Source organism: Panthera leo, chromosome B3 (genome assembly GCF_018350215.1).
Source record: "Panthera leo isolate Ple1 chromosome B3, P.leo_Ple1_pat1.1, whole genome shotgun sequence".
NCBI lineage: Eukaryota > Metazoa > Chordata > Mammalia > Carnivora > Felidae > Panthera > Panthera leo.
Window position 1 is genome coordinate 34,922,983 of NC_056684.1, and position 24,052 is coordinate 34,947,034.

At 39.3% G+C, this 24,052-nt stretch overlaps 1 protein-coding gene across 2 annotated transcripts in view; it reads left to right on the forward strand.

The window, feature by feature from the left end:
• UACA (uveal autoantigen with coiled-coil domains and ankyrin repeats) overlaps window positions 1–24,052 on the forward strand; it is a 94,100-nt gene that overhangs the window by 48,739 nt on the left and 21,309 nt on the right. For both annotated transcript variants that reach the window (XM_042941535.1, XM_042941536.1), the window contains exons 2-10: window positions 894–1,027; window positions 6,091–6,179; window positions 9,115–9,179; window positions 9,949–10,006; window positions 13,916–13,986; window positions 14,086–14,192; window positions 17,440–17,621; window positions 19,023–19,060; window positions 21,855–21,923. In XM_042941535.1, coding sequence (XP_042797469.1) covers window positions 894–1,027; window positions 6,091–6,179; window positions 9,115–9,179; window positions 9,949–10,006; window positions 13,916–13,986; window positions 14,086–14,192; window positions 17,440–17,621; window positions 19,023–19,060; window positions 21,855–21,923 — 813 coding nt within the window. The remainder of the gene's footprint in view (window positions 1–893; window positions 1,028–6,090; window positions 6,180–9,114; window positions 9,180–9,948; window positions 10,007–13,915; window positions 13,987–14,085; window positions 14,193–17,439; window positions 17,622–19,022; window positions 19,061–21,854; window positions 21,924–24,052) is intronic.

Genomic DNA, 24,052 nt, shown 5'->3' on the forward strand with positions numbered 1-24,052 from the left:
ATTTAAAAAATTTCCTTTAATCTTCCTCTTAAATATATGTACTGAGTTTTGTTAATATAAAAAAATCTTTTTTGTATGTTGAATGTAAAAAAGAAGGGAGAAAATGAAAGTCACCTGTAATCCTATTATTTTAGGATTTTAAAGTAGTTAATACTTTAGAGGCTTTTTTTTTTTAAGTTTGTTCTATGTGGAAGTTTCTTTTTATTCTAATATGTAAGCTTGATGAATTGCTTTCTGTGTTGAGACAGAGACAGTGTACGTGTGTGTGTCTGTGTGTGTGTGTCTAATTTGCATTTATAAATATATTCCCAACAGTATCTTTTAAATAAGGTGGGGGGAGGGAGGTGTTTTAAAATGTGTACAGAATTCCACTGCATCTAAGGTCTTGGGAGATAGGTAACCAGAGCCAAATCTGAAAGTATGAGTTAGAGAGTAGGAGAAGGACACATGATTCTGGAAGTCATGAGAAGTCTTGGTTGGGTTTGGCCCCTTATGTTTTTCAATGTCCCTGGAGCCTTGACTTTTCTCATTTGTGAAATGGGGATGATGATTTTAGTTTATGGGGGTTGTTTGCGTAATTCATGCCTGGCACGGGGTACGTCTTCGGCAATTATTAATTTCCTTTCTTGGCTCTGAAGGGAAAGAAAACAGAACGTGAGAAACATGCCCTTTCTCAAAAGCGTCGTTTAAAATGCTTCTTGAATATCAGGTGTTTGGAGAAGCTCTTCTCGTGAAGTCAGCATCGCAGGGAGAAGGAAATGTGGGATGCGACTCGACATTGAATGATACATTATGCAGTATTGTCTTCCCTCCTCTTCCTTCCTGCTTTAGAAAGTCTTGCTGATATAGTATATAGAGTAGGCCATGTTTACTTTTTTTTTTTCTTTTTGTAGCATGCAGCAGATTGGAATAAATATGATGACCGACTGATGAAAGCTGCAGAAAGGGGAGATGTAGAAAAAGTTTCCTCCATCCTTGCTAAAAAGGGCATCAATCCAGGCAAACTAGACGTGGAGGGCAGATCTGCGTAAGTATTACTGATGCTAACTCCCCAAAGGGGATTTGGGTATGCTCTTGGGACACAAGTGAAATTTGTGAATTGTGGCTATCAACTTATTAATTTAAAAAGCCTTGATCAAAAACCATGCTCTACAGTCTTTCACACATTGCTTTTCAGACATCATAGACTCATAACTGTCCTCAATTTGAAAGATTTTCAAGCTAGACAGAGAATGCTAAAATACTACCCAGTGGTCTAGTTGTTTAGGCTCTATGGCAAACCGTAGCCTGGGTTGTTTGGTGCATTTCTGTGTATCGCCTTTTTCATATTCCTTATCCTGTTTGATCCTTGCAGCGGCCCTCTGAAAGCAGTAGGAGAAAGTCTACAGAGGTTAAATAACTTGGTCTAAACTCATGAAAAGTCACAGAGCCGGGATGTGAACCCAAGTTTTCTGTGTTGGAAGAGTTTTCTGTAATTACACGGACTTTTCCTCTCAACTCCCGATCTGTTTTTATATTCGGTAATCATTTTAAACAAGAATGTGTAGAACAGAAGAGGCAGAATAATTAGTGTGTCTTAGGGAGGCACAGGGGGTGATCCCACCCTTTGGCTTTGGGGTCCCCGAGAACGACTACTGGCTTGTTGACCTTCTTATCTTTCCTCCCACCCCTCCCGAATCTTCTTCACTTGCCTTCCTGTTGAGGGTGGGAGCAGTTGGGTTAAAGGGCAGGTGTATGGTCCGGCACCATGCTCTATAATTACAGCAGTTAAAACCGCTGGGAAACCTTCCAAAGTTAGAGGTGAAAAGTCTCATTTCCTAAAATTCCTCTCAGTCTTTCATGAGTTTATTTAGAATATTATAACTGGAAACCAGATACTAAATATAGAAATGAATATTAGGAAGTGGATAGTGAAAGTTTGATATAGATCAATACGTTAGGATGCTTGTAGATTTAAGTACAGGAGACATAGCAAAGCGCGACTTAAAAATCAAGTTGGTTTTTAATACCGGTAAGGTTTGAAAAGTTCCAAGTTTTTCAATGCTGTCTCAGTTTTATCAAGGGGGCAGTCTGATAGCTATGACAACATTAGTTATTTTGAGTCCTGCTCCTATTTTCGCTAAATTTGAAGCTATTTTTTGGGCTCACAGTATAAACAGTAAAAATTTAACATCTAGAAGTGACTTTGTTTTTCGTGTTTCTTTTTTCCCAAATGCCAACATGTTAGAAGATACAGGCAATCTTTGGGATGAAAATCTTCAGTGAAACGTGATTTCTTCAGTTCTGCCTATCCATGCTTTGGATGTTTTGAATGAATGATTGCTTCAGTTTCTGTTAATGTTTTTTAAATCTGAGGTTCAGTTTGGAGTGAAATTATTTGTATGGATGGTCAGAGTTATAAAAATCTAGTGTAATTTGATGAACTATGAACTTTAGTTTGTGAAATATGTGAGTAGTTCTAGTCTCTAAGGTTTTCACTGCAGGAAATAGAAGTCTTTTAGGATTCATGGGATAAAATATTTTCCTTTTGCTCCTTGCACACAAACTGTATTCTTCCTAAATTGCATACAAACTGTATGCTTCCAAAAGCATTTTGTGTATAGGACATGTTGCAGATATGCTTTCTGTATATTATGTAATTACAAAAGTGAGTTCGTTTTGAATGACTTGGGTTTTTTTTTGTTTTTAATTTTGAAATTTAAGACCAAAGTAACCTGTGCTTCTTGACCTCAGTCCAGTTTCAGAAATGAAATATTTGAAGCCTAGCCATAGTCACTGCAAGGACTTGTTTTCTTCCTGTTCACCTCTCTCCTAGGGTTCAGCCCATTGCCAAAGCAAAATGGGACAGAGTCACCGGAAATCCCCACTGCCACTTGGAAAGTCAGATACCAATTCCTGTCCCTCTGTCCCCTCAGGCTGTCAGAAGTGACGTTTGTTTGGCTCCCAGCCGTTTTCTCTGGAATCAGTAAATGCTCCTCGGCAAAAAATGGCTTCAGATACCACCCTCGCCTCTCTGGGCCTCTCTCCTTCCCTGCATCCTGGTCTAGATATTTTTCACTATCTTGTTAGCTTACTGATGCCCTCACACAGATGTCATACGGTTTGTGTGGTTTTTCCCATTGTCCCGTATTACCTGGGTTTCCTGTTGTGGAAACACAAATACAGGTCTTGTTTTTAAAAAGACAGCTTCTGGGATGCCTGGGTGGCTCAGTTGGTTAAGCCTCCAACTTGGGCTCAGGTCAAGATCTCACGATTTGTGAGTTCGAGCCCCATGTCGGGCTCTGTACTGACAGCTCAGAGCCTGGAGCCTGCTTTGGATTCTGTGTCTTTGGATTCTGTGTCTTTCTGCCCCTACCCTGCTCTGTCTCTCTGTCTCTCTCAAAAAATAAACACTGAAAAAATAAATAAATAAAAAAAGACAGCTTAAAGTTGATTTTTTTATATTGAAAAAGAGTATTTCTATAAACTAATTTTTCAGATTTCCTTTACGACTCTTTGTATACAAGTTAGTGATCGATATGTCTTCTTTCTGAAGTGTGCTATTTATAGCACATCTGCATTAATAATGCATTGTAGATTTGTTGTGAATTCTGCCCTTTGGTACATCATCAGTGTAATGTTGATCTGTTTTTCCTTTTTTTTTTTTTAAAGTTTATTTATTTATTTTGAGCGAGAGAGAGAAAGAGAGAGAGCGAGTGAGCAAGGGAGAGAGAGAGAGGGAGAGAGAGAATCCCAAACAGGCAGAGCCCAACACAGGCCTCGGAAACTCATGAACCATGAGATCATGACCTGAGCCAAGATGAAGAGTTGGACGCTTAACCGACTGAACCACCCAGGCGCCCCAGTTGATTTATTTTGAAGAAAGAAGTCTTCCAAATTTTTGAGCTAAGAAAGGAAAACAAACAAAAAAATGTTCCCTCCAAGATTGTTGGGAGACTAAAAATGTTTGCTTGAAGGAAATTACCGTTCCTCAAAAGGTTCTAATGGTGCTTTGCACAGTATAATTCCCTACTTTGGTATTGAAAAGAGATTTATAATCTTATAGATTTATAGTGGAATTTAATTCCACTGTAAGGAGAACTTATCTGATTCCTGTGAACACCGTATTCCTTTAATCAGAAATATCTCTGTCTCTCGAATTCAAATTGTACACAAACCTCCTTTATTTTACTTACTAGTGCTTGGTGTCTGGTTTGCATTTACATCCATCATAAGGGGTGCCTGGGTGGCTCAGTCGGTTGAGCGGCCGACTTCCGCTCAGGTCGTGATCTCGCGGTCCGTGAGTTCGAGCCCCGCGTCAGGCTCTGTGCTGACAGCTCGGAGCCTGGAGTCTGTTACCGATTCTGTGTCTCCCTCTCTCTGACCCTCCCCCGTTCATGCTCTGTCTCTCTCTGTCTCAAAAATAAATAAACGTTAAAAAAATTAAAAAAAAAATAAAAATAAATCCATCATAATAATACTAGTTGAGACACATGACGGAGTGTTGTAATATCTGGAAGTGAATTTGCAACCTATCTCCAGATTTTGTCTCTGAGCATTTATTTTTTTTTAAAGTTTGTTTATTTAAGAGAGAGACAGCATGAGTGGGGAAGGGGCAGAGAGCGAGAGCGAAAGCGAGCGAGAGAGAAAGAGAGAGAGAGAATCCCCAAAGTGCAGAGCCTAATACAGGGCTCGAACTCATGAACTGTGAGATCATGACCTGAGCTGAAATCAAGAGTTGGTTGCTTAACCAACCGAGCCACCCAAGCGCAACTCCAGGCATTTAATTATTCAAATATTTGAGGGCCTGTCATCTGTCTGGTACTTAAATAGTTCTGGGGAATGTAATAGGAAGCAAAACAGACAAAAATCCCTGCTTTTGTTGAGTTTATACTTGAGTAGGAGGAGAGTGACAGATTATAAAGAAAGACTGTAAAGAAAATAAATCTTGAATTTGTGTATTAGATAATACGTAGTTCTCCATAGAATAAAGGCAGGGATTGGGGAAGTAGGCATACTAAGTCTTCAGGGAATGGGGAATCATAGACATTTTAGATGATGTGGTTATGGAAGACCCCTTTTGAGAGCATGTTCAGAGTTTGTCTGTATCCAGGCACCTGGCAGAGAACTTGCACATCCTTATCTCCTGGCATCTTCACAGTGGTTATTGTCCTTATTTAGGGTTCAGTTCTATGTTGACCCGATTTCAACATCCTTTGCTAGCAAGCCCTATTGTGTTTACCTACCAGTTTGGATTTGGTGGAGTATAGTCAGTCAGTCGCTGTCTGTTCTTACTGCGCCCCAAAGATTTTTGTACAGGTTGGTTGGTTAATAAAGTGTTAGATGATCAAAGAAACAATGGGATATTTTCCACTGTATCTGGAATACTTGATGATCTAAAGTAAGTTTTTTAAGCAGCCTTTACTTGCCTTATTAGGAAGCTTGTGCCGTTATGCCCGTTTGTGTGAAACTTTGCCCAGTCATACAGGTCTGTGAACAAAAGGAAGAATGGGTGGTAGTTGTTGGTACTTTCGGGGAAGATGACTTTTATGGCTTTCCAAGCGTTGCTTAGTTTGTTGTCCTGAAGGCTTTTCTCTGCAAGGTTTAATTTGATAATTCTAAAGAGAAGGATTAAGTGTTTTGATTGTCTTTGGCCTTAGCATTCTGTGATAACTTGTTGTCTTGGCAGTTTCAGTATATTTGAAACTAAGCAAAATAATCTGATAGAAAATTTTCCATGCATCTATCAGACTTCTAACACCAGTGCCTTCGCTACTGAATAATAAACTGTAGAGTTAGCGGTATTATTGGATACATTTTCTATTATTAAGACTGTTGAACATTGGAATATTCCATTGGTTCTAAGGAGCTATTTCTAGGACGTTTTGGCTCCTTATGTAAATTTGGGTTCAAATTAGTTTTTCAGTAATAAGTGATAGGTTTCTTTTTCTGACATAAAATATATAGGTGTTTTCATGTAGCCTTTAAAACGTGTGTGTGTGTGTGTGTGTGTGTGTGTGTGTGTGTGTTGAATAAAAGGTGACGTTGATGTAACATTTAAGCTGACATTTAGTAGTTTCTGTGCATAACAAATATTTTCTTTTTGTTTAGCTTCCATGTTGTGGCCTCAAAAGGGAATCTTGAATGTTTGAATGCCATCCTTATCCATGGAGTTGATATTACAGCCACTGACACTGCAGGTGGGTTTGCCTCCATAGTCAGTTGTGCAACGAAAAGAGAGGACAAGCCTTGTCCACTGCTCATGTCCTTAATCAGACCCGAACGTGACTTAAAAAGAGAAGTCCTTAATTTTCTCTTTTTAAACAGGTAAGAAAAAGTTTACTTCTGAGGTATCGTCGATGGGAAGAGGCGAAGTACAGGGAAGTGCGGAGACAGGGTTGCTGAACTGAAGTCAAGTGCTGGTCTTGGTAGTGTTCCTGAATCCTAAAATTTCAGGTTTTGAGGGACCTTTAGGGGCCATTTAGATTCTACTCCCGTAGCCTCGAGTATATGAATTCTTGCTGTCATGCGGTGGTTCAGCGTTGGGTTGAACATCTCTCGTGACGGGGAACTAACGGCCTCATGACAACGACAGCGTTACCGCTAATGATCATAACAAGGAGAGCTGCCACTCACATCACCCGCTACTCTGCTGAGCACACGAACACGTGCCAGCTCATTCTGTCCTCACACCGTCCCAGGGAGGCTGTGAGGCACTGAGCCATTCACTGACTTGCCCAGGGTCCTTCAGTGGATGAGCTGTGACCGGAGTCTGTGCTTTTCACCATTATGCCATGCAAGGAAGCCTGTGCTGTATTTGGTTAGCTACATTGAGAAAAAAAAATTTTTTGTAGACAGTTTGAAGTCTGGTTCTTTCAGTGCCTTCTGCTTACATGTAGTCGTACCCATGTCTGTCTTTCAAACTCATACAGCCTAAGTTTGTCTGCACATCACAGGATAGACCTTTAAGCATGTGAAGATAGCCATTGTCTTTCTTCGATGCACACGCTGGTTTTCTCAGGATGACCGCTCTCCGTTCTCTCGACAGCTTATTTCTCTGCAGTTCTACTTTTGTTATTCAATAAATATAGGAGGTGACCTAGAACAGAGAATTTCCTTAACAACTTTCATATTTTATACTGTGGTTCCGTGTATAGACAAATACGTTACAGTTAAACCAGCATCGTGTTTAGAAATGGAAGGGAGGCAGAGGGATAGAGAGATCTCAGTGAGTTAGTGAGGAAGATCTAAAGATGTGTCAGCTTCTAAATCGAAGAACAAACTCTATCTGCCACCTCTGAACGAACAGAAGAATATGTTAATTATTTACAAAAGCATTCCATTGGTGTGGAGGAATATTTAGCTTTAGAAATTTCAGACTAACCGTGTATCTCTTTAGAACTCTTTAGACTTTATTTAGATATTGTGCTGATTCTCATTCAAACAAGCATCTTTCTTATGTATTGTCTGTGTTCTTTCCGCTCTGGGTATTTTTGCCTAGTGGCCGATCTAGTGACATTTGCCCTCCCGCCTTCAGAGAAGATAGGTTCAGATGCTTTCCCAGGCTCAGCAGACATCATCTCATGTGCAGCATTCCAGCCTACTCTGCTTCAACTCTTTGTCTTTTGTTTTTGCTGTTGTCCAGTTATACTTTTTTTACTTTGGTTTAGTATTTTTCTCCATCGAGTTGTCCAGTCCACAGGGTAAGGACCTTTTCTCGTTTGCTGTCACATTGTCAGTTGTAGTCCAGATGTGGATATTGGATAACAATTCAATTCCAAAGTGGTATGTATTTTATCTTAACTCCTTGATTTGTTACCAGTACAAACGTAGGTGAAAGATAGCCAGATTTCAAGTTAGTGTGGTTTGGGTTTTGAGGTATTTGTGACCCAGGTCTTACCAGGTAGGCATTCATAGTGTAATTCATCGTGTTGGGTGTAATTCATAGTGTTGTGCTTTAGATTTTGATGTTTCCTTAATTTGTTTACTCTGCCCTCTCAAGTGGCTGGATTTGGATTTGGCTAAGGAAATACCTACCTGACATTTTTATCTGATCAAGTTTCTATGGCAGTTTGTTGAGTACCAGGGACTGTCACCACTGTGCCTTCCCCCACTGTCCCACTCCATACTCTCTCTTACTTGCCATGTAAATGTGACAGTTTTTCTTGTCAATTTTCGCAGTGTAAAAGCTCTAGGAAGCTTGTCCATGAACAGTAACAAATTGAAATTTGAAATCATCACATCTGTCTTATTTGTAATTCGAGGATGTTTAGGTGTGGATGAGTGTGTTGTACCTGTACCTGTTTAAAGACCCGGACTCACTGCTAATTTGTTCTGGATCAGTATTCAGAGTTAATCTTTCAGATGATAATTTCCTTTAAAATTGCACATTTAATAAAAAAAATTGTGTATCTGAGAGAGAGAAGGAGAGAGAGCAGGAGGGGCAGAGAGAGTGAGAGAGAGAGAATCCCAAGCAGGCTCCACGCTGTTAGCGCAGAGCCCGATGTGGGGCTTGATCTCCCAAACCGCGAGATCATGACCTGAGATCACCAGTCGGACACTTAACCAACTGAGCCACCGAGGCACCCCTAAATTTTCACATTTAATACACATTATATTTGAGAGACATTATTTTCACATTATTTTCAGAGCCACAGTCCTAATGAACTTTGAATTTTAGTCGAAAATTAGTTTCTTTGATTTAGGTCTCTTAACTTCTTGCACTTTAGTGTCTACACTGCCTGTTTGGAATTATTATGAGAAATCTAGGTATGTTTCTCACTCTCCTGTCCCCATTCTCTTTTTCTCTTTCTCTTTCTCTCCCTCCCTCCCTTCTTTCCTGTGCCGACTTAACTTACTTACTCTGTCTCAGGCACTACTGTGGATATTGGAGATACAGTGATGACTATGGCCAAGTTCTTGCTCTTTATGGATTTATATGTTTAATTTTTCTTCCCCCCTTCATGGTGTTGGTGTGTATATTGTCTCTTCTTAAAATATCGACCTGAGTGAAAGCGTGCTGATAAGTTCAGTGTCCTGTCAACTAACGTTGGAAAAATGAGTCCCATTTCTTTGGAAAATTCACGCGTGAAGGAAATAACCCTTCGTGGATGTCTTTAATTCTTTCTTTTCTAGGAAGAAATGCTCTTCACCTGGCTGCAAAGTATGGGCATGCGTTGTGTCTACAAAAACTTCTACAGGTAGTAAAAGTGGTTAATACTTCAGCTTTATTATTTTGACTACAAATAATAGACGTGTCTTCAATGTGTTTTTGGAATTTGAGATCAAAGAAAATAGTGGGCTAATTTTGACTTACGTAATATCTTTCCCATCGTTTGTGAAAGAACGTGAACAATAAAGAGCAGAAACTCTGAGGGAAGTGAATCGCATAACTCGGTGTATTAAAAATAAATAACAAAGGCTTGACCTTCCTGTTGACATTAGCTGGAGACTGGAGTTTTCTGTTGTCTAGGCTGTGACATAAAGTGATACGACATAGGCTCTATATGTTTCTATATAAACATCAGGCACTTAGACTATATGATATGAATGCCTTTAGTTAAACTTGTAGTCAAGCAGTCACAGAATTCCTTGAACTAGTGGGAAAGGGTCCCACCATACATTTCCATAAACGTTGTTGCCACGAAGTTTCACAGCAGACCTCCTTTGTTTTTCCTGATTCAGTTCAAATTTTAACTCTTGGTGAGAAAAACACCCAAACAATAACAGTCTCTGCATCCCATGCTATTATAATGTACCATATGTTTTCCTGTTTGGTGAAAAACTCAACTTTACAGTATGATGTTATTTGTTTCATGTCAAAATATTTAGTGGCTTGTCTAGTAGACGTTTAGTTTTTTTTTGATAAATGGAATATTTTAAGATTAAATAACAGCTGTTCATTTGAGTCTAGATATTTAACTGTAAAGTAAAACCCTCCCAGATGACTGAGTTTCTGTGTTTTAACAGTACAATTGTCCCACTGAGCATGTAGACCTTCAGGGGAGAACCGCGCTTCATGACGCAGGTGAGCGAAGGTTGCGCTTGGACAGAAGCAATTATTTGTTGAAACGGCTAGGTGTTTAAATTAATTTCAAAGTTTTAACGTATACGTTTGTATAATTCGCGGAGAAACAACATTACGAAGTTTTTGTTTATGCAGATGTGAAATTTATTTGATTGTACAGCTTAAAAAGATTCAGCCAACGTTTCCAGGCTAGTTTGCTAGATATCCAAAGTCCAAAGGTAAATAAACCATGATCTGCTGTCAAGGAGCTCCAGGCACCGTGTGTGTGTGTGTGTGTGTGTGTGTGTGTGTGTGTGTGTGACGAGAGGAGCAGGGGAACTGGTAGGAGAAATGGGAAGATGACTTTTCCTTTTCTTAAAAACTACTTTTACCTAATTAGCATGTCTGAGCATCATTTTTCTCATCTGCAAAATGAAGTTAATACTACCAGTAAGTGGTTTTAATTAAATCATAAATAGTGCCTGGCATGTAGTAATTTCTTAATTAATGGTGGTGATATCTGTTGGTTTAGGTCTCAGTGCTGATTTTCATGTTTCTGTAATGTGCTGTTTTTTTTAAAAAGATTTGTACTAGTAATTTCACAGAGTTTATTATGCATACTTACGGATCTCAGTTTATCTGCATTATTCTTTAGGTGTCTTCAAGGCAAAGGTTAAGTACGAAAGTATTTTTGGAATGTTCAACAGTCTGACCTCTGGCCTGACTCTTAAGTCTGACATTCCTACATTTTGTTGGAAGGCCAAAGGAAAGAAAAATAGCTACCTTCTCTCTTCATGTTTATGGAATATCTGCAGTAGAGGAAAGTGGTCTGAATGAAAAATGCAATAAACTGCAAATTTCCTTCAAACTTTGGTATCTTTTAGTTTTTTAAATAGTTTTTTAAACGTTTATTTATTTTGGGAGACAGAGTGTGAGCGGGGGAGGGGAAGGGAGAGAGGGAGACACAGAATCCGAAGCAGGCTCTGGGCTCCGAGCCTGTCAGTACGGAGCCCTACGTGGGGCCAGAACCCACGAAGCGTGGGATTATGACCTGGGCCCAAGTCAGACGTTCAACCGACTGAGCCACCCAGGTGCCCCTTTTTTTTAGTTTTTAAAAACATTTTATGTGCTTTAGGATAGTTTAATTTTTTTACGCAATGATTTTTTTTTCTTTTATTTTTGTATAAGATGGTGGTACTTGCAAAGCATTTTCACATATGTTGTCAGTTGAGCCTCAGTGATGCCTATGTGGTTTTTGGTCTTGAGGAGAAATGTCTTATCCATTGTTCTCTACAGGCCCTAGCTCCGCCTTCTGGGAGGTTCTTCCTTGTCCATTATTCTCTAGGGTCACAGATAAATTGCACGGCAGAGAACATGTCCTCTGTAGAGGCAGCTTAAGGGCTAGAACAATCATGAATGTTAGCAGACTGGGCTTCTGGGACCTTGCGTAGTACGGTTCCTATAAAGCCTTGGTGGACTTTCTGGTTTATTCATCACCAGCTACTTCCATACATCTGTCTTCGAAGTTGTTTTCTGGACATAAAGTTCTTAAGCCTCCTTTATTTCTTGTCCTTATTTGTAGGCTCACGATTCCCTGCCTCATTTAATGGCTGCCACCTTAAAGCCATCTGAAATCATACTCTTGAATGGGATTATAGTATCCTTAAGATGTTGTTTATTCCAAGACTAGATTTTTTTTTCTTTTCTCCTTATTGGGAAGTCCTTGAGAAAATCTGTGACCAACAATAGTTTATATCTTGCTGTTTGATATAAACAGTTGGCTTCCCCACATCTCTGAGGTCCCAGCTATCTAGATGCTCTCTATTCCCTTTCATCTCTGTTCATAAACCGGCTGAGTCTTGCTTGACCTCATCTCTTTCTTGTAAATACCTCACCAAAAGTAGTAAGCAGCTGCCAACACGCACCAAAATTTTGGCTCTTTTCTATTGCTTCACTTAGAAGGGCTCCATAGACACACGGTACCCCTTCTGTAGTCACCTGGAAAGGCTCCCTAGCCGATATGCTTCTATCATGGATGATAGCTCTTTCAAATGTTTTGCCACAGCATGAGAAAAATCACAAGACCTCTAGCCTGAAATATGTTTATTCGCCACCTAGTGTCCAGCCACTAAGCCAGTGCCATGTCGTTTAGGTATTTGTTGTAATAGCACCTAACTCCTGATAGCAGTTTTTGTCTTAGTTAGGGCTAAGACTAGGCTGCTGTGACAAAGGCACCATAACATAACAGTGGCTTAAAAAAACCGACAACCTAGCAATTGCTTTCTCTCGTGTCATAGTCCTGGTGTTCAGATTGGCTTGTGCCTCTGTACCATATGGTCATTCAGGGACCCAGATGTCTTCCACTTTGCAGTTCTGCTGTTGCCTAGGGTGTTGTCCTCATCTATAAGGCTGAAGCTGATAGCAGGCACTTGTGTTTTCCTGCTAACAGGAAGGGGAAAGATCACGGAGGAATGTACAAACCACACTTTTAAGCCCTAGAGCCAGAAAGTAGCACACGTCACTCCTGTCACATTCCGCCGGTGAGATCTAATGCACGTGGTCATGCCCGCATGCAAAGAACTCTGGGAACTGTGGTCTCCAGGTGAGCTCCCGTGCTCCCAGCATGACTTTATCACCATGGAAGAAAGGGTGACCACAGTTTGATGAACAGCTGCCACTCTCCACCATAGCACCTTTAGTACTGACTTTCCTGGTTCACCATATTGTAATTCTGGACTTTGCTATGCTTTTTACACTTTTTCATTCTTACTTTTAATTGGGCCCGAATGGTTGTTAATTTTATAATTCCTGAGTTAATGTATTCAGCTTCAATTTATCTCTTTTTTTTAAGACTGATTTTGTATTTTATATAAAAGGCTTGCTGGATTAAAGACAGCAGAAATGAAATTTACTTGATTTTCTTATATTTGGTTTTATTCTGTTTAATTTAACACACACACATACATACACACACACAAGAATGCTGACTTTGTACTTTTTGTGGGTAATAGTCTAGTCTTGACTCCTAATAAATACTCATGGGGAGTATTTGTTAATAATAATATAAAAACTTTTAATAAAAACTCATGAGGAGTTGAAACACAATCCTATTTTTATGAAGTTAACAATAATTTTTTTTCTAATACAAATAATGTACTCCAGTGTTGGTCAGAGGAGAAGCAGTGTGTGGTTTTGTAATAGAATTTTTAGGAAAGTGACTCTGCTTTGCATCATTAAAGGCAGACGTTGCAGTCTCTGCTTTTTTTTTTTTTTTTTAAATTTTTTTTTTAACATTTTATTTATTTTTGAGACAGAGAGAGACAGAGCATGAATGGGGGAGGGGCAGAGAGAGAGGGAGACACAGAATCGGAAGCAGGCTCCAGGTTCTGAGCCATCAGCCCAGAGCCCGACGCGGGGCTCGAACTCACGGACCGCGAGATCGTGACCTGAGCTGAAGTCGGCCACTTAACCGACTGAGCCACCCAGGCGCCCCTGCAGTCTCTGCTTTTAAAAGGAAATATGAATTATGAGTCAAACCTTATTTACTGTGACTCTTCTATAAACAACTGAATATGATTCATTGAAAAAATAATTGAGCTCACCCTTCAAGGATTAAGCCACATTTAAGAATACATTCTAAGTAGAAAATTTATTTTTATTTCCCATGTTTACCTGTAGGGTAGCAGCATATTGTCTTCTGCAAGGGTGACAATATTCCTTAGTCCCAATACATTATACAACATTTATGAAATGATCTTGTCTAATCCATTTTCAGAGAGAAAATGGGTACTTGTACTAAACTGAGAGCAGCTGACGTGAAGCTCGGTAGTTTAGAAATGGAAGAACTTACGCCTTTTATGGACGTAGCAAAGCACCATGTGTCTTACCACCAGATGTTCACCATTTATCATTTTCCTCTGTTCCTCAAAGCCATGGCCGACTGTCCCTCTAGCATTCAGCTGCTTTGTGACCACGGGGCCTCAGTGAATGCCAAAGATGTAGTAAGTCAGTTTATATTCTCATTTCAATCCAAGTATTCTGCCTTTTATGCTTTGGGAGATTTGTTGTCCTGATGCTGTTTTATTTTTCTTGTTGCTTAGGATGGGCGGACACCACTGGTTCTGGCCACTCAGATGTGTAGGCCAACAATTTGTCAAATGCTGATAGATAAAGGGGCGGATATTAATTCCAGAGACAAACAAAACAGGTAACCCTTTTATCACAGCTCTGCAGACTCCAGCTGGATTTGCAGCGACTCTGAAACTCTGCTGCTGTGCCTTGGCCTTTCCACTCCCCCTTAGATCTCCCCTTCCTTGGAATTAGCACCCACTTCTTTTTTTTTTTCCCTCTTTTTTCCCCCAGAGTCTAATGAAGGAAGGAGAGGGAAATAGGGGAAGATGACAGGGTAAATGTGGAATACAAGCAGTGATTGGAGCCTGTGTTCAGGTCAGAAAACTGAAGACAGAGGAATCATGTCCCACTTATTGATTTTATTTTTACTTTATTTTTTTTAAGAATTTTTATTATTTATTTATTTATTTACTTTGAGAGAGAGAGAGAGAGAGAGAGAGAGAGCAGGGGTGGGGTAGAGAAAGAGGGAGAGAAAGAGAATCCCAAGCAGGCTCTGCACTGTCAGCATGGAGCCTGATGAGGGGCTCGATACCACAAACTGCAAGATCATGACCTGAGCCGAAATCAAGAGTCAGTTGCTTAACTGACTGAGCCACCAAGCACCGCCCCTATTTTAAAGTCTTCTTAAGTTTCTCAAGTACTATATACGAGTGAAAACATATCTTTCTCTGACTGACTTATTTCACTTAGCATCATACCCTCTGGTTCCATCCACGTTGCTGCAAATGGCAGGACTTCATTCTTTCTCATTGCCAAGTAGTATTCCATTGTATATATAAACCACATCTTCTGTATCCATCTGTCAGTAGATGGACATTTAGGCTCTTTCCATAATTTGACTATTGTTGAAAGTGCTGCTGTAAACATTGGGGTACATCTGCCCCTATGCGTCAGCACTCCTGTATCCTTTGGATAAATTCCCAGTAGTGCTATTGCTGGGTTGTAGGGTAGTTCTGTTTTTAATTTTTTGAGGAACCACCACACTGTTTTCCAGAGGGGCTTCTGTTAGCCAACTTGACAATAAATTAGGTTTAAAATAAATAAACAAACAAACATTAAAAAAAATTAATGATGCACCATCAAAAAAAAATAATAAAGGATTAATATGTAAGACCGAACCAAAAAAAAAAAAAAGTTTTAAAACAATTTTCAATGAGAAATGTGCTCAAATAAGATATGGGGGAGAGGAATAAAAAATTACATCTACAGTCTGCTTCTTCGTTAGTGAATCTTTTGAGAGCAAAGGTTCTTGGGTGTCCTGGAGCTTGCCGTTTTTCTCTATAGACTTCCCCAACGTGCTCCCTCTCCTTACCCCGCCTGGGCATAGTGCTGTCTCCTTCTCTGAAACCGAGTTCCTTTCTGTACCCTGAGGCTCCCTGCATTTATTTTTGCTTCTGTGTCCAATGTCATTTCTGTCTGTAATTCTGTCTGTAATTCCCTTTCTGTCTGTAATTCTCCATTTCCCCTCCTGTAGGTCTAGTGTGTGGTGGCACTGCATTAATTCTCATGTTCATGGTCACGCTTCCGACAACGAAGTATCTGAAATGCATCCCATCCCCTAGTTGAAGCATTACAATAATTTATAACAAATTTTTGGCGTTTTGTAAATGATGACTGGTAAAATTTTTGCTTTCGTTTGACTTAGTTTTATTCCTCTAAACATGTATCCTGTTTTTTGTATTTCACTAGAGGCAGATAAGTATAATAAAATAGTCTTTAGATGTCAGATTTTATAGTTCTACTTGTTTGTATTGTTCAGACCTCTCAAAGGAGGAAATTCTTAAGCAATTAAATCATTAATGTGATTATTAAGGAAGTGGCTTTTTTGCATTACTTTGTTTTTGCAGATACTATAATCTGGTTCTAAGCATGACTAAGAACACTTGGTTTAAAAATAAAGTTTAGGATCAGAGAGGGATGATCTGGTTGATCCATGTTATTATTATTTTTTAATCTTATATTTTCCCAAGCACTTGAATGTCTCTGTCTCTGTCTCTCTCTCTCTCTCTCTCTCTCTCTCTCTCACACACACACACACACACACACACACACACACACACACACACACAGAGTAAGGTAGGGCAATGTGTATTAAATAGGCTAGGTAGCAGATGGCTTTAAAAATAAATTAAAATCTTAGTTTCTGATACTCTGTATTTCTTTATTTTCCTGTCTTATCTATAACATTTTTTTTCCCTAATTAAAAAAAAAAAAACTTTGTTGGTGCCTGGTGGATATAAAATTGTATTCCAGCAACTACTGGGGAGTGAGAAGAGAAACAGAGTATACATAGATTAAGGCAAGAGTCCCATTTCCTTACAAAATCCAACGTTCAAAGTCAAAGACAGTGTTAGACATAGGATAAGTCACTCCATTTCGTTATGTTTTAGTTTCCTCAGCAGTAAAACTAGGAATGGGACAAAATAATTTCCAGCGTCCTTCCACATCTCCATGATGATTCAGTTGTGTAATTACATTATTACTATTTGCAAAGGTTTTCGGTGCTAATGATCCTATTAAGGTGGTCCATGATAATGGGGATAGTTGAGGAAGGTTTATAGAGGAGGCAGGTTTTGAAATTAACTGTGAGGATGCGAAGGTCCCCGGTTAGGAGAAGGCAAGCTCTTCCAAGGAGAGAAATCAGAACGGGAATCTGATTCTTGTTTTGGAGTAGAAGGGACGCTGTGAAGAGGTTTGCATGATACAAGGTTCAGTTCATGAAGGGACTCGCATAGCGTGGGTTTATAGCTGTGGGTTTTGAATGGATGGGTGACAGTATCTGTTTTGGAAGATTTTGCGGTGAGTTCGGCAGCAGCAGCAACAAATGTATGTGTGGTGATGTGAGGTTTTCAGTTCTGCAAACTAAGACACACAGCAAATGTTTTTGTAAATGTGATGAAGTTAAAATAGAAGCTAAATCTATGAAATAAAATCGGTATGTATAACAAGTATGACTTTTTAAAGTAATACCTATTCTTTTTTTTTTTTTAAGTTCCTTTATTTTTTTGAAAGGCGGGGGGGGGGAGCGGGAGAGAGAGAGATTGAGAGAGAGAGAGAGAGAGAGAGAGAGAGAGAGAGAAAGAGAGAGAGAATCCCGAGCAGGCTCTGCACTGTCATTGCAGAGCCTGATGCGGGACTCAAACTCATGAACCGTGGGATATAACCTGAGCCGAAACCAAGAGTCGGACGCTTAACCGACTGAACCACCCAAGCGCCCCTAATAAGTAATACTTATTCTTTAAGAAGGGAGCCCCTGGAAGGTTTCTGAAATATCTTCTTGGATCTCTCTCAAGGTCTTTTGTGCCTCTTGTCTTCTCTTTTAGAACTGCTCTCATGCTAGGTTGTGAGTATGGTTGTAAAGATGCTGTGGAAGTCTTAATCAAAAATGGTGCTGATGTAAGCTTGCTGGATGCCCTGGGCCATGACAGCTCTTACTATGCAAGAATTGGTGACAACCTGGACATCCTAAGTTTACTGAAGACCGCATCGGAAAATACCAACAAAGGTAGGTAGCAAAGTAACGAGAAATGTCTAGCTTAATAAAGAGCAGCCTTGAAAGATTTAGATGGTGGAGCCACGGTTTGTAAGAAGCAAAACCTTGCTTCATGATGCACGTCATTGGTCTGTCTCCCTCTGTTCCGCAGCTTTGCGTATTTGATTTTAGCAGTCACGTGTTTGGAGCAGTGTGTTTGGGGCATATATTGGCCAGTTGATTGAGTAAACCCCGTTCTGTGGAGTAAGTTCAGTGAGGAGACAGAGCCACATCAAGTGCGTTTTACTAGTATATACGTATTTTTTTTGATGAGGAGGGCTGTAGCGCTGACCTTTTCTACTTAAAAAGTTTTAAAGAAAGAATCCTTGTTTAAACATGTATATAAAATATTCAACCAATATTTATCAGATTCCTGTACCAAGTATTTCTCTATCTTTATGAAAGAGAAATTGGGAAATACAGAAAAGCACAACAAGTAGAATTAATTACTCATCCTACCATTGAAGACTCCTTATTACTATTTTGAGGAATAGCCTTTCAGTCTTTTGCCCATGCGTAAAATTAAGCTCACTTACAGTGAGCTGCAGGTTGTTTTTTGTGTAATAAATGTTGAAGAGTTTGCCCTCCTAGATAAACATTTTGTCTATATTGTGGTTTTTATTAATGCATAAAATTCCACATATGTTCTTTAATATTTATTTTTTTTTTGAGAGAGACAGACAGAGCATGAGTGAGGAAGGGGCAAAGAGAGAGAGGGAGACATAGAATCCAAAGCAGGCTCCAGGCTCTGAGCTGTCAGCACAGAGCCCGACGCAGGGCTTGAACTCATGAACCATGAGATCATGACCTGAGCTGAAGTCGAATGCCTAACCGACTGAGCCACCCAGGTGCCTCTAAAATTCCATATATTTAAGTTTAATTTAATTAAGCAATTTTCTGTATGTGTCATTTAAGTTTATAGTTTTTGCTAATATGCGTAACAATTCAGTGACTGTCATTATGCATAAATGTTTTAGCATATTTTTATAAGTCTTAGGATCAGTTCCTAGAAATTGAATCATGGGTCTCAGGATATACACATTTCTCTAAGCTTTTGATATATATTGACAAATTACCTTCCAATTTAAAAGTGTTTAAAATTTCGTATTTTGCAATTGCCTCCACTTCCTAGCATTGAATATTATCTACCTGGACATAGTCATAGCAAAAAAAAAAAAAAAAAAAAAAAAAAAATGCAGGTAAAAAATAGGTCCCTGTCACTTTACCTGTGAAGTAGCAAGCTTTAGAGGAAACTTTAAAACTGATTTCTTTAATGACTCAGTTGTGTGTTAGGGAATCCATAGTCTGTAATCTATCCAAGTTAACCTGCCATTTTACTATTCCTTTCTCCTCTCTCTCTCTTTAAATCTTCAGGAAGAGAACTTTGGAAGAAAGGACCATCTTTACAACAGGTAGGTCTTCATTTTATTTTTTTTTAAATTATATATATTGTTCAATTTCAGTAAAGTGTTTACAGGTTAGTGATTATACATAACTGTTTTGAGTTTAAGTGCATGCTATTCTCTCTCCTCAGTTAATCATGCCCCTGTAGAACCCAGATATTCAGATCCTGAGGCTTTGATACAATCACTCCGCTTGAGACAGTGAATCTCAATTACAGTGATACAGTCATACAGTGAATATATCCAGTGGGAAATAAATCACCTCCTGATTGCCAGCCTTGAGCCTCCAGCCCTTTCAAATATGAGATATTGTACCTTGTGGAGATTCTTAAATGATGAGTTTTAGCCTGGTAGAGCATTAACAGTTTCCTCTACTCTCCCTTAATAAGAGAGCGAAATGTTTACTGTTTCGGGAAATTCTTCTAATGCAGTAAGAAATGAAAACTAATTATATATTGTGATTTCAATACCACTGTTACTATTCTGCTTTTTTGCGCTTTTTGTTTTCGCCTTATCGGTATTTAACGAGGACTTTGAAATACAATGCATGAGATAATTCATACTTTGTACTAACTTGTTATCAAAACACCGTGTCACCCTGGTTTTGTGTCCCCGTCTCAGTAGATGTCTTCCTGTTTTCCCCTGATCTCTTTAGGTTAGAGTAAGGGGGCTGGCGTATTGCGCGGTCACCGACTTGCTCAAAGCTAGCGTAGGCAGCTGTCCTTTTCTGTTGGCTGTTCCCTTCCAGGCTTTCAGCTTTTCTCTAGTGAGAGGAGCCTGAGCACTTGCGCACCCCGGAGAGAGGCCTCAGGTACCCTCTGAGAAGTCCTGATCATCATTCTCTCTGAACATCGTTTCTCTTCCTCTCACCAGAATCCGAAAGCTACATTAACGCATGTTCTCCTTTTCCACCCATCAGAATTAAGTCATACTTCATGCATGGGTCACGCCTGCCGTCACTTTACCTTTCCATCTGGAGCAGCCATTTCACCCTTCTCTTCCATTCCTCACGCAACCTAAGTGGGAGTGGAGTGAAAAAACAAACTGTACCCTGTTATGTCTGTATCAGCCATCTTACATGGGATCAGACCAAAGTGATTTCTGAATTACAGAGATAGTTAAGATAAAGAATTGTCAAATATTAATGTGGGAATGGTATTCTGTTTAGTGCTCTAGGAGTTATCTAAGTGAATGCATGGAGTTAATATTCTGCTAGGAACAGTAAAACTCACTTATTCCCGTTATTTATTGAATACATTTAAAAATATCTGCTGTCAACAGGATTTGTTCCTGAACTAAGGGACAGCTAATCCCTGTTATCAAGAAGACCACAGTATAGTTGTCAAAATAAGACTTCTTCGGTTGTTTGCTTAACAGACATCTGTGAGGCACCTACTATATGCCAATCACTGTCCTGAGTGCCATGGAATCGTAGTGCTGTGCGAAGTCCCTGCCTCGCGTTGCTCCCCGCCTAGGGAGAGAAATGAAAACCAAGCAAATACTAGTAGTTAGCATCCTGGCATACACTTTGAAGGAAAGTGGAACGGGATTAGGGGATGAAGAAGGAGAGGGCAGGAAGCTATTTTAGATGGCGTGGCCAGCAAAGGCCTCTCTCAGGAAGTGACATTTGAGCAGAGGTCTGAAGGAAGCGAGAAGGGAGCCACAAGGGCTCTGTAGGAGAAGCCTCACGGGCAGAGGGAAGGGCAGGTGCCAGCCCCCTGATACAGGAACATGTTGAACATGTCCACGGGGCAGTAGAAGGTCAGAGTGGAGGAGCGATAATGCCCTTGACCGAGGAGGAGAAGAGGCGGGCGAGGTAAGCAGATGTCAGATGATGAAGGGCCCTCTGAAGGGAAGGCGGGGGTGAAGGTAGAATGAGGAAGCAGGTCAGATCTCACATGAGGAACAGTCCTTTGCTGGAAGGAATGAGGCTAGAAATGTAGTTTGGACCAAATCGTGGGTATGAAATATCTGTCTAATGGGACCTTGCCCCTCTCATTAGAATGGTAGTTAAAACACCTGGTGAAACAAAACTTGACAAATAATACAAAATATAAAAAAAAACCTTGGAGAATTAAAGTATTAGTTTTTTTTTTTTTTTTTAAGCTCTCAAAAAGGAAGATCATAGCTTTCTAAACTATTATGTAGATTAAAAGGTCAGTTGGGGCCAAAAAAAAAGGTTTTACGCTGTCTTATTAATGTTTTTATGAAAGCACATCTGTAGGCTGGAATAAGGTTTCAAAGCGGTAAGTGTACAAAACGACATGTCCTGAACCCAGTCATTTTAGAGAACTTCTGTATAGCTCTGGTCAGAGGATTGTCTCTCTCTTTCTTCCCACACCCTTTGTTTTGTAGTTTATCAGTGCTTAGAAAAGTAAATAGTTTCCGTATTTCATTTTAACATTAATGTAAGTCCCCCTCCTTCTTCATTTTCAATACTAGATTTTTTCCTTTGGGAATAGTTGATGATGCCTTCTAACGCAATGTTAGTTTTGGGTCTAGCGTGAATCCTACCTTTTAAATCTTGGTGACTTTAGTTAAAATAAACCCTTCACAATTCAGATTTTAAATTTTGTTATGTCTTCGTATTTCAAAATACATCATACTTGATTTATTTAAAACTTAAGAGTTGCCGTCCATTTGGAGTTTTAAGTGGAAACACTGCCACCTTGTGTTTTGTACAGCAAAATTTAGCGTTGGATAAGCTTCAGAGCGCTGATTGGAGATCATTGCCTACTGAGGAAAATGTCCTTCTCTGTATTTTCCTACTTGCTAACCTGTGTTTTCTTATGTTTCACCAAAGCGAAATTTGCCATACATGCTAGATGAAGTAAATATGAAGTCAAGTCAGAGGGAGCATCCAAACATTCAGGTAAAAAGAAAAAAGTGGTGTCTTCCTTTGCAGAGAATGGCAGTGTTGTTTGTAGTGGGGTTGGGTGAGGAGAAGGAACAAGAAACGAGAGAAAATGAGTGGGAGAAAGGAGGGCACCCTGTTATGTTTTGTGATTCTGTTTTCTTGCCATATCTTCTAAAAGAATTGATGTTTGAAACAAATGGTTGGGTTGTATTATGTTACAGAAAGTATCGTTTTCATATGTATTAGGAGCAAATAATTTAACAACTTTATGTAACTTTTTGTTGATTTAAATATATCTGTTTTGGGCCATAAATTCTAAATTTGTATTTATTTTAAAAAATGAATACAAGTTTAAATATTGTGGTTAAAAATGATGGTTATTAATGTAAATAAATATTTACTTTTGTCTAATGCAAGTATTTTTTATTTTGATCAAAAAAATCATTTGTTAAGCACACAATATTTTATGTTCATCAAAGTGTTCAAAAAATAATTATTATGTGGATTAATGTCGGAGGAAGATTCCATAGTTAAATGGCTTATTTTACGACTGAAACACTGTTAAAGTATACATTGTATAGCTGTTTTCCACATGATAAAACAAAAGCATTTTATTTGGGCTTTTTTAGTTTACTGTGTGGTATTAACAAAGTGAACTATAGCCATAAATTGGAGCCTTAAACATGTCATCAGAGCACTGAAATAATAATTAGTTTAGCAAAAGCAGTAGAACGCTCTCATGAACTTGAGAGATATTAAACAGAAGTTAAAGTGGCATATTCTTCTATTTTCTATTTCCAGGTGATTCTTTTATTTTGTACTTACTAGAATCATGGTGGTTTGCTGTGTTGTATATGCTTGTATTAACTAGACAGCATAGGACCGTGGTCTGTAGGCATACCTCGGAGAGACTGCAGTTCATTTCCAGATCATCGCAATAAAGTGAATATTGCAGCAAAGCAAATATTGCAATAAAACGAGTCAAATGAACTTTTTAGTTTCCCAGTATATATAAAAGTTATTTTTGCATTTTACTGTAGCCTGTTAAGTGTGACGCAGCGTTGTATCTAAAAAAAACCCCAATGTATATGTCATAATTTAAAAATACTTTATTGCTGGGGCACCCGGCTGGCTTGGTCGGTTAAGTGTCTGGCTCTTGATTTCAGCTCAGGTCATGATCTCACAGTTTGTGAGCTCGAGCCTCTCATCAGGCTCTGTGCTGACAATGTGGAGCCTGCTTGGGATTCTCTGTCTCCTTTTCTCACTGCCTCTCTGTCTCTCAAAAATAAGTATAAATAAACGTTAAAACAATACTTTATTGCTGAACCTGGCTGGCTCAGTCAGAAGGGCATGCGACTCTTGATCTCGGGGTCATGAGTTTGAGCCCCATGATGGGTGTACAGATTGCTTAAATAAATATATTTTTTTAAAGAAAAAAGAGAAAAAAATAAAAGTACTTTATTGCTGAAAAATGCTAGACATCATTGGAGTTTTCAGTGAGCTGTCATCTTTTTATTGGTGAGAGTCTTGCCTTGATGTTGACGGCTGCTGACTGATAAGGGTGGTGAGTTGTTGAAGGTGCAAGTGAGTGTGGCAGTTTCTTAAAATAAGATCACAATGAAGTTTGCCACATCGATGAACTCTTCCTTTAGCAAAGGTTTTCTTGGTAGTATGCTGTTTGCTAGCATTTTCCCCACAGTAGAACTCCTTTCAGAATTGAAGCTGATCCAGGACGCCTGGGTGGCTCAGTCATTTAAGCGTCCTACTCTTGATTTCGGCTCAGGTCACAATCTCAAGGTTCATGGGTTCCAGGCCCATGTCTGGCTCCATGCTGACAGCGTGGAGCCTGCTTGAGATTCTCTTTCTGCTCCTCCCCTGCTTTCTCTCTCTCTTTCTCTCTCTCCCTCTCTCTCAAAAATAAAGAGATAAACATTTAAAAAAAATTGGAGCTGATCCTTTCAAACCTGCTTTATCAACTAAGTTTATGTCATATTCTAAGTCCTTTGTTGTCATTTCAATAATCTTTCCAGGATCTTCACCAGAAGTAGATTCCATCTCAAGAAACCACTTTCTTTGCTCATCCATAAAAAGCAACTCCTCAAGTCATCAGTTTTATCATGGAATTCAATCCTGTCTTCGGGCTC